General features: G+C 35.7%; 3 protein-coding genes across 3 annotated transcripts; 1 reads left to right on the top strand and 2 right to left on the bottom strand.

Annotated features, from left to right (window-relative positions):
- The first annotated feature begins 1,040 nt into the window (after positions 1-1,040).
- Positions 1,041-3,336, top strand: LOC133327568 (serine/threonine-protein phosphatase 6 catalytic subunit). Its single transcript, XM_061536085.1, has 5 exons — positions 1,041-1,230; positions 1,313-1,441; positions 1,501-1,659; positions 2,800-2,954; positions 3,028-3,336. Exons 1-5 carry the CDS (start codon positions 1,066-1,068, stop codon positions 3,329-3,331), a joined length of 912 nt encoding a protein of 303 aa, XP_061392069.1. The 5' UTR covers positions 1,041-1,065; the 3' UTR covers positions 3,332-3,336.
- Positions 3,337-4,466: 1,130 nt separating this feature from the next.
- Positions 4,467-6,183, bottom strand: LOC133327578 (N-chimaerin). Its single transcript, XM_061536093.1, has 3 exons — positions 4,956-6,183; positions 4,785-4,890; positions 4,467-4,626 (listed from the first exon to the last, which is right to left on the bottom strand). The coding sequence occupies exons 1-3, from the start codon at positions 6,181-6,183 to the stop codon at positions 4,467-4,469; spliced, it is 1,494 nt and encodes a 497-aa protein (XP_061392077.1).
- Positions 6,184-7,565: 1,382 nt separating this feature from the next.
- LOC133327573 (nudC domain-containing protein 1) lies at positions 7,566-9,479 on the bottom strand. Its single transcript, XM_061536089.1, has 3 exons — positions 8,394-9,479; positions 8,115-8,325; positions 7,566-8,053 (listed from the first exon to the last, which is right to left on the bottom strand). Exons 1-3 carry the CDS (start codon positions 9,477-9,479, stop codon positions 7,566-7,568), a joined length of 1,785 nt encoding a protein of 594 aa, XP_061392073.1.
- Positions 9,480-10,373: the final 894 nt, after the last annotated feature.

The raw sequence follows: 10,373 nt of genomic DNA, 5'->3' as shown, positions 1-10,373 counted from the left end.
ATAATCATTTATTTAGTGCTTCTATAGTACTCAACTAAATTTTCTCTTATTATAAACACTTTTTAGGGGTTTCCATTCACTTTGCATTGATAGCACACAACATAAACAATCGCAATTTTCCTAAAACCAAAACCAAATGGAATAAGCAAGCAATTATTGGACTCCTTTGAGTTATGTTACTGGCCTGCAAGTGCGTTCATAGCCAATCGCAAAGTTGTATAAAAATATATGGAGCCTCAAATCCTGAATAACATAACCTATAAAATTATAACACGCAATGAATGAATTAAAAGAAAATATTGTATAAAAATCCACAAAGAATTTCTAAATACAGTAGATATGGGATATAAGCACATCTCATATAAGAAAAAATCGCATATAAGAAAAATTATCTAAAACACCGAGCCTTTTTACATCTCATCAGTGTAAAAATTGCTTCATATAAGAAAAACACTGATATAAGAAATGTTTGTCAAACAGCAAAGCTGACAAAGGTATTAGAAAACGTTTCATATAAGAAAACATGTACGATTGTTGGCCAATTTATTAACATTGAAAATGTTTTAAAAAAATAAAATAAAATACTTTTTAATTGTATTTGAAAGAATATTATTTATATGAATAGGAACATATGCACCTATTTTTAGTCAAACTGTGAACTGATTTTAATTTAGTATTTTTTTACTTTTATATGCGTATGTACGCATATAAGAAACAACTTTCTTATATCCGATAATTCCATATAAGAAAAAACGCATATGAGAAAGAAATCGCCGGCTTTTTTGATTTTCTTATATCCGATATCTACTGTGTATATATCCCCACTTTTATTATTTTGGTTTTTCCCCCACTGTGTAGTCCGGATTTTTGTGTAATATGTGTGTAATCAAACTATTGTGTATTTGCCAGCAGCATATTCATCAAGTGAACGAATAAGAAGAAGAAGCATATGTTAAGGGACTGAGAACGCATTTTTGCGATACGATACGATAATTTGCTTCATTAATTTATTTTTACCAAAAATAAAAGACACCAAACAAAAAACAGCAAGGGCAATACAGGATCATGACAGATTTAGATAGATGGATTGAAATAGTTAAAGATTGTCGGTATTTACCGGAAAACGATTTAAAGAAATTATGTGATATTGTGTGTGAAATACTATTGGAAGAATCAAATATACAACCTGTCAGTACACCAGTCACTGTGTGTGGAGATATTCATGGTCAGGTACGTACGTACGTTTTTTTGGTGGAAATATATTTCTTAATATGGGCGTATTCCTTATATCCGGAAATTTTCTTTTTTGCAGTTCTATGATTTGGAAGAATTATTTTCAATTGGTGGTGCCGTACCAAATACAAGTTATGTTTTTATGGGCGACTTTGTTGATCGAGGATATTATAGTTTGGAAACGTTGACACGTCTGCTGACATTGAAGGTATGTATGAGGCATAGAAAAGTGGCAAATAAGATTAATTTATCTGGTTGTTATTGTAGGCTCGTTATCCTGATCGCATAACACTTCTACGAGGAAATCATGAATCAAGGCAGATAACAAAAGTTTATGGTTTCTATGACGAGTGTTTTAGCAAATATGGCAATGCCAATGCCTGGAAATATTGCTGCAAAGTTTTCGATTTACTTGCCATTGCAGCGGTAAGTAAATGTATTTCTTTAATTTTGCTAATGCTTATTGGAAGTGTTCGGTGCTCAGTAATATAAGAGATGTAATAACAAGGCGATTTGAAATAAAATAGAATGATAGGAATGGAAATTAATAACTGGCTCCAATATCGAGTTTGCGGCCCTGATTACAATAATAGGCATATATTTTTATGGAATTAAATAATAATAGGGATTTTACAAAAAATTATCTCAACAAGTTCACAATGATATCCATATCTGAAGGTCCCAACTAGGCATGTATTTAATTCCATAAAAAAGGTCCTCAAGTCGCTTGCCGGCAGCACTTGGTGCGCAGATAAGGAAACCTTGTTGACCTCTTACAAAGCGATAGGTCGGTCTGTGACAAGCTATGCGGTTCCAGTGTGGTCTGCGAACACTAGTGATACGCAATGGAGAAGTATTCAGACCTATCAGAATGCCGTCCCGAGGACTTCGACAGGGTGCCTCTTCATGACACCAGTGGACCGTGTTCATGAGGAGACGAATGCAGTACCTGCTCGGGTGCTTCAGGGACAATCATCCGAACCATAATATGGTGGATAAGACTCCCCCACCCATGCGTGTCGGGAAGGAACTGAATGATCTATAGAGAGAGGTTCAACGTTATAAAAGGGAGCCTATAGATCAAGCTGCCTACCGAATAGCATTCATACTGATGCAGTAGCGATGCCGTCCTCGGCAAACCAGAGTAGTTTTGGCCCTATTACGTTCAGGATGGTGCAGTCGTCTCAATTCGTATTGTGCCAGTGGTATGGGTCCTCATACCACACTGCACTTATTCAATTGTCCAGCCAAATCTACTCATCTTACTCCTGAAAATCTGTGGTTGCAGCCAGTGGATCAATAAGATCAATAAGCTAACTTCAAGCATGACAACCTCATCATTTTCGCTGTGCAAGCAATTGTTCTCCATGATATCCGGAGGTTTAAGAATCTTAAGAGAGACTTGTCATAATTTACACACAGTGACGTAGATATGTAAAGTCTTGTCTTGCATTTCCATGACCTTCCTGTAAAGATTGCCACTTGATAGGATTTTTCCTCACTATTATTTTGGCAGGTTGGACTGGTATATAATAATACACAATTTGTATTTATTTTGCTCTTCAGATTATTGATGAAGAGGTCTTGTGTGTACATGGCGGTTTAAGTCCTGAGATTATTACCTTGGATCAAATCCGAACAATTGATCGTAATGGTGAAATTCCCTATAAAGGAGCTTTCTGTGATTTAGTTTGGTCCGACCCGGAAGAAATGGATTACTGGTATGTAAAATCAATATCGATAATAGTAATAAAATAAACATAAACCAATTTTAATGCTCATTTGTATTTTTAGGGGTCAGAGTCCTCGAGGAGCCGGTTGGCTTTTTGGCCAATTAGTCACCAAAGATTTTATGCAAATCAATAATCTGGAATTAATTTGTCGCGCCCATCAATTGGTCAACGAAGGTATCAAATATATGTTTGATAGTAAATTGGTAACCGTGTGGTCTGCTCCGAATTATTGTTATCGTTGCGGTAATGTTGCTGCAATGTTAAATTTCCAAACGGCAAAGGATCGTACAACGAAAATATTTGTTGCTGTACCCGAAACAGATCGTGTTATACCACCACATAATACTACACCCTATTTTCTATAAAAAAAAGCATACCCACAAAAAATATATAGAACAAATCAACAGCAGCAGAAAAGAGGCATTTATACATTTGCATAGAATGCTCATAAATATTTTGCCTTTAACAAAAAATATCACAATTTAAAATAATTGTATTTAACAAACAAAAAACAAGTATTCTATTCTTTTTTACACTTCCAAAAACACACAACCACAACTAACTATCCTATCTACCGTAAGGAAATTAAGACTTGGGACGTCTTAGTCTAAATACATTTTTTGTATGTTAACAGCGCCTATATATAAATTATTTTCTGTTGTTCCTTTCACAATGTAGATGATGATGACGACGACTGAAGATGATGTTTTGGTGTATACAAATCATTATTGTGTTCTTTCTACCTTTGATCTTGTAGACAAGAAAACAAAATGTAAACAAAACAAATATTGAAATAAAAAAATATGTTTTGTATATAAATTTTTAATTTTGATTTTTTTACTGTATATAGTTTATCCCGTACTTAATTAGTAAGTTGAAAGTAGAAAGTCTCGCCCTAATATGAAATTAAATAGTTACGAGAAAGATTTAGAAATCCACACAGCATATATCACGTTACGTGGACGTTGAAATGGTGTTCTAATTTTGGACAAGACACGTATGTCGATAAAGTCCGCAGAAGTCCGAGTTGGTACTTTTCAAATTTGTACCAAATTTGAAATTTCTTTCCATTGACCCTTGAAAAATTTGAAAAGTTTAACTATTTTTTTAAGTAGATTAATTCCAAAAATTAATTGAACCACTAATTATATTCTTGTAAATAGATTTTTTTATTTTCCTGTATACATACTAAGGCTGGACATTATATTTTATACGTCCAAAAAATATACATATAAAAGTATAAAACTTTATTCTACATACTAGATTAAAATAAATAAATGCTCTACGAGTATATAAATGAGTGGGTCAAGATGTGTTTATGTGGGCAGATTCCAGTTTTTTAATGAGGTTGTTTTCCAATGGAGTTGTATATATATATATATATATATATATAGATGGATACTTTGGTGCTAGTTTAATATTAAAGTTATATATATGAACAAACCGTTATACATTATCCCATTATATAAAATAAATTATTATGAGCATACACATAATGTATTAATTAAAAATAACATTGCAATGGGTAATTAATGATGACAACATAAATATTTCTTCGGTTAAATTTGTTAAATGCTGAGGTGTTGCAATCAGCGTTGGTGCAAATACCGTGGCTAAATTATGTTCATTCATTTTGTTAACAGCATAGTGTGAGGCAACTCTGTAAAGAAAATAAAGCGTGTTAACAATATCAATCATGGATAAATTTTTTTTGTTCATTCAGTTTTTCATGTGAGATCATATAAAATTCATATGCCTAGAGGCGATTTAACTACATAGCCATTTGTGTTTTTCTTCCAATTCATTCCGATAATTTACCTTTTCAAATGTTCCATCATAAATTTGAGACAAGCATAATGGGCCATGGGTAGTTTTTTTACGGCTTCACTCATGTGTTTAATTTGATCATCCTGATTATTGATTCCTGCAAAGAATATTCCACAAGCATTTTGAAATAAATGAAAAAAAAAATTTATAGCTTAGACTTACTTGATGATTCCATAAAACTAGGATATGCCTGATATGTTATTAAGGGCACGGGTAGCAAACGCAAATATAACTTTAAGGTGCCAGCAATGACATTTATATTACTATATGCCGTCTCAGACATGTCGGTTCTTTCGCCCTCAGTATCCAAGGCCAATTTAAGCGCATCAATTTCATCGGCAAATCCCGAAACACGATAGATTCCCTCTTGCAGCATACCACGAGCTTCAACCTCTTCGACACAACGACGCACCACAAATGGTATAGAACACTGATAAAGTTGAGCCACAGTGGTCAAGTCCGTCCCGAAAACACCGCGTATATTTTTTAAGTCCGGTAAACATTTTGCCGGTACAAGTTCAGAGCACTTATTGTGTGCTATTATGCCGCAATCTTCACAACGCACACCTTGCGCCGTGAAACCCCATAAGAAATTGGCACAAATATCACACCAATTGAGTCCCTTAAATGTGTGGACCTTAAAGGCGTGGGCCTTTTCGTAAACAAACGGCAATAGTGTATCTCCGTAATCCGAACTTTTTGTTGTACCTTCAGAACAACCATCAACCACAGAGATATGATGACTATTATCTGTTCCCAACAATTTATTGGCATCATCAGCCGCCACATCCACATTTGTCGTCAAATCCACCAATTTATTGTCATTGTTGCTTTTGTTGACCAGAGATTTTCTCAAGTCATTTGAAAGTGCCCGCAATTTACGCCGATTTAATGTCATATACGGACTTTGTTGATAACAATTTCCAGTCTGTTGATTGATCTCTTGGATAATGGGACCGGCATGCAGCTGCATATAAAAGTTGACCAAACCATCGGCAACCAGATCATGAACACTCTCGAAATGTTTCGATTGTTCTTGTAAATAATGGCCTTGTCCACTTTTAAAATAGATCTTGAAATGTTTCGTTTTCTTATTGAAACGAACACTCAACGTATAATAGTCCAGTGCACCGGGACTTTTGCGCACCAGAAATGAGCCATCCGGTTTATTGTTCAACAATTCCTCGGCTTCTTTATGACTCATAATGCCATGATATTCACTACCATAGAAATTCGGAATTTTCTCTTCATTTTCGAAATTATTGGTGAGAAATTTTGTTGTGTACAGGGGCTTGGGTGTTGGTGCTTCCAGTTGTATTTTATACAATTCTGGTTTCCATACTTTCTGTACTGTTTCAGTCTTTTCCTCTTTTCCCGTCGACGACGACATTGAGTTTCTAGTTTTTTCTCTTTCTTATTACATACGTCTTCTATGTAAGGAAGCTAGAGCTAGCGATCTAGCGTATATTGTGTGTAATCTAAAAGTAAAAAAGGTTCCATCATTTTTTAACACACAATATTCGATATAGCCAAACGAATGTATTTGTCAAATCCCAATGGGTAATCCCGACAACTGCTATATTTACATGAGTGTATCTAACAAGGAAATAGATAGCAACAACTATTTTGCGAAGTCAATTCTTGGAAACTTTTAGTCACATCACAATTTTTAGGCTTGGATAAATTTCTCAAAAAATTGAATTTTAATACCATTAATCCAGAGAATGGCTAATGCCCCTAACTAATTCCTACGAACACAAGTAGTAAACTCCACTTTTCCAAACATTTAATTAGACCAAAAATGTACCGAATCTCCAGTATTCGTTTCTCACTGTTTTGTATTTGTAATCAATTCACTACTACCTTTTTAGCTACACTTCTCTAACCGTAATCTGTTCAACTCTTGAGATATTTTTCCATTCTTTTATTTTGCAAATCTGAATCTAAAAATTCCAATCGACTTTCCTCAAATTGTGTTGTGTATATTTGATTCGTAAACGTCAAATTAAATGTATGCAGTGTAAATACGAACACGAACAGATGTTTTAATTGCTATTATGTGTAAAAACGGCCTAGCTGAACACTCTACATGAATTACATATGGCAATTGAAGGTATTTTACAACTATAAAGGCGGCTTGGTGCGGTTTATTCGGAAAATAAATAAGCCACTATTTTAGGGGGCTCGAGTTAATTTCTCGCTGATGGAGAAAACAGAGTAGTCAATGTATTACTGGCAAAACGGAACCGCTAATCCCTTATCAATCAAAACCTTCGAGGAGTTCCCTGGCGTTTATGGATTGTCCAGAAGGAGAACCCCTAAGCAACTGTGATAAAAATTAGTACATCACTTGAACAGGAAAGAATCTGCTAGCATACATCAAAGGTATATTAGTAGACACAGCAGCCGAACAGATTGATAGGTTGTTCCGTTGTTTTCTTAATTTGCTTTGGAAATACCTTATCACAATCCTTGATTACAAATCAACATGGAAAAGGACTGTTTCAAGGTTAGGTTTGGGGATGCGCAGTCACTAAAGTGGCTGCAGAACACTGAGACAGTCCATTGTGATCATACACGAAAGAGAAAAAGATATGGAGAGATCTGTGGGGGGAGAAAAGAAGGCGGGAGAGATGAGAAGTTTACAAGGAAGTGTAAAAAGGTAAGTATGAGATAGTAGCGATTGCTATGGCTGTCGTAGTTTTATTAAGCGCTTTATTATACAAATGTATAAAAACTTTATATACAAATGTATAAAAACCAATGTTCATTTTAACTATCAATTTGCACAAATAAAACACATTTTTCTGTTAGCAATGTAGCCACTGCATTGGCCGTTGTCAATCCCAAAATTTCTCCGGCATCTTCTAGAGTTATTAAATGTTGTTTGCCAATGCTAACCTGAGGCCCATTACGATTTCTCAAACCACTGGCAGTATCATATTTTGATTTATATAGAAAAACATGCCGATGTGATTCTGAAATGATGGCATATCCCAAATCCGGTGAACAATCAATGAATTTCTTTTGTTGTTTGGAGGCTTGCACGTAGGCAAATGCATGGAGATTTCCTTCGTGTCGGAGAGACCATTCCTCCGGTTTCGTAGGATTGAATTGTTGTAGCCACAGTGAACAGTCAACATCTTGTCGCGTAGCAATGGCTAGGGGGAAACCGGGTCGCAGTGATGTCGTGAACAATGGTGGACTTGAACTCATAATAACGGAATGTGTTGTATCTTTGCTGGGCATGTTATAACGTGCTGGAAAATACAAAAATCGCTTAGTTATAAATTCTCTAAAAATAACATTTTAAGAATATACCTATTGTTATCTCCTCTTCAGCCATGCCCATGGGAAAATCACAATCTTCAATGGGGGTTTCTAAATTTGCAATAGGTTGCTGTTCCATTGGTAGACAGTTTTGTTGTTTGCCGTCGGTGTTTTCCTTGGGACCCAAATCATTAGCCAATAACGAGGGCCAGTATAAACCGGAATCTTGTTTAACCAAAGTCACTTGCAGAAAGTTGTTTTCCTAACAAACAAGGAATGTGTTCATTATGATTCATTGTGGTTATTATAGATGGGGTGCGATCAACTTACTATGGTCCATGTGGTTAAGTCCGGATCAATTTTCTCTCTCAATTCACAGTCTAAAATAGGGGTTTCCTTATATTTAACCGTAATTTTGTTTGACATGCATTTAATGCTGTAATCTGTTTTCCCAACGCCCGGCTTATCATCAAATTTCACAATAATATCCTCATCCGTTTGAGACCATGAAAACCCGGAAATTTCATTTTCAGGTTTATCATGCAGTTGCGGTTTATTTTCAATGGTAGCATCTACGGCGGCCTCATCACTTGCTTTTTTGGAACGCCATTTATATTCGCGATTTGAACTCAATATTAAAGATTCACTGCGTGGTTCAAAGGCACAGTAATACAGAGAACCTTTACCCTCCAATGTATCCAAAATTTCAAATGTCCATTTCTGTTCTTTAAGGTGCCACTTTGCCCAATGTAAATACATAAAGTGGGTGGAACCACCATCCGGTGTTTGGGATTCAACTCTCTGAACATGACCAAGGGCAAGTGAAATTTGCTTTTGTTCTTGTACAATATCCAAGCGGGCATCATTTATCACATAATTTTTCTCATCCGGATCTAATCCGTGTCCTTCAATTGTTGCCGTGGCAACTTTTTGCCATTCTTGGGACTTAAAACGATCTCCAGTTTCAAGAAGGAACAACGACTTTACACCATCACAGAGTACACAATATTTTTCCGAGATGAAACGAAAGGTGTTATTGTATTCACCTTTAGGCTTCCACATGGGCTGTGACGTTTGTTCGTCAGAACTCGTTTCACCACCACCCCCGATACGATAGACCACTTGCATTGGATTCGGTCTACCCCTATTTTCATCATACGAACACCGCACTACTTCGCCTAAATTATTTATAAAATACGAATCATTTCTTGACCATGGATCCACAACCAATAAATTTTGCATCGAAAATAATTCAACATGCAGCAGTGAATATTGGTCATCGTTTGGTGTGGCTTTTAGTGGGGCCGCCGTCAATTCTTGACGTATCAGTGGTACTGGGTCCAAAGATAATTTATAACCATCAAAATTGGATCGAATTAAGCTGCGATCTTGGCGCAATTCCACAATTTTTGGCATTCTCTTTTTTTCCTTTTGGAGTACAAAGGACTGAAACTCAACGCAAATGAAGGAAGTAGTCTGGTTTATAATACTTATGATAGAGCGGTATAAAATGTGACAAAACGGGGAAGGGGACCCAGAATAATCAACAACTTGTTACGAATGAGGGAAGAAGCATAATATAAATACCGGGCTCATACGAATGAAGGAAGAGCGGATAATAGGGAAACAACAGCTGTTTTAGGGTTCACATAGTGTGTTAAAAATTTAGTACGGGTTCGAACCATAAGATAGTTTTAAATTTGGCAGTCGTATATAAAACAAAAATAGTCAAAAAAGTTGTATTCGAAATTCAGCGTCTTAGATTAGGCGGGAAAGTTAAAAAAAAAATACATAACAAGTGAAAAAGCGTTAACTTCGGCCGGGCCGAACTTTAATTACCCTATAACATAGGTATACTGACAGATGCTTGAAATGAAAATATAGGGAACATATCAAAATATGTCTTTCCAGTTTTGTGAGTTCAGGAACGGTTTTTGAGTAAAAAGTTGCAAAACTTGTAAAATTAGTAGATTCTTTTAGGTTCTCGAACGGAGTTAGTGTAGGAATTAGCGAATATTTGGGGTTATAATTATATGAAAGCTATGTCTAATTAATGACCGAAATATGTCTATTTCGAACCAAATATTTTTGTTTTGTGTTTCAATTCTTTCCTTCAGGAGGTAATGCGGGCGATGCCTAAAGGGCTAAACAGAATGTTCGCGTTGAGCGTTTTTTGTTATCGCGTTAACGCACGCAAAAAGTTAAAATATATTTAACTTCAAAGCGCAGCGCACATCAACTTCATGCGTTAGTGTTATCGTTTCCTTGTGGTTGTTGTATTTTCGATAACACAAAACGCAACGGATGGCT

Source organism: Musca vetustissima, unplaced genomic scaffold (assembly GCF_032173495.1).
Source record: "Musca vetustissima isolate MV318-11 ecotype Yass unplaced genomic scaffold, APGP_CSIRO_Mvet_v1 utg2353, whole genome shotgun sequence".
NCBI classification, from domain to species: Eukaryota; Metazoa; Arthropoda; class Insecta; order Diptera; family Muscidae; genus Musca; species Musca vetustissima.
The sequence above is the reverse complement of the archived record's forward strand: the minus strand, read 5'-3'. Positions and strand labels throughout refer to the sequence as shown.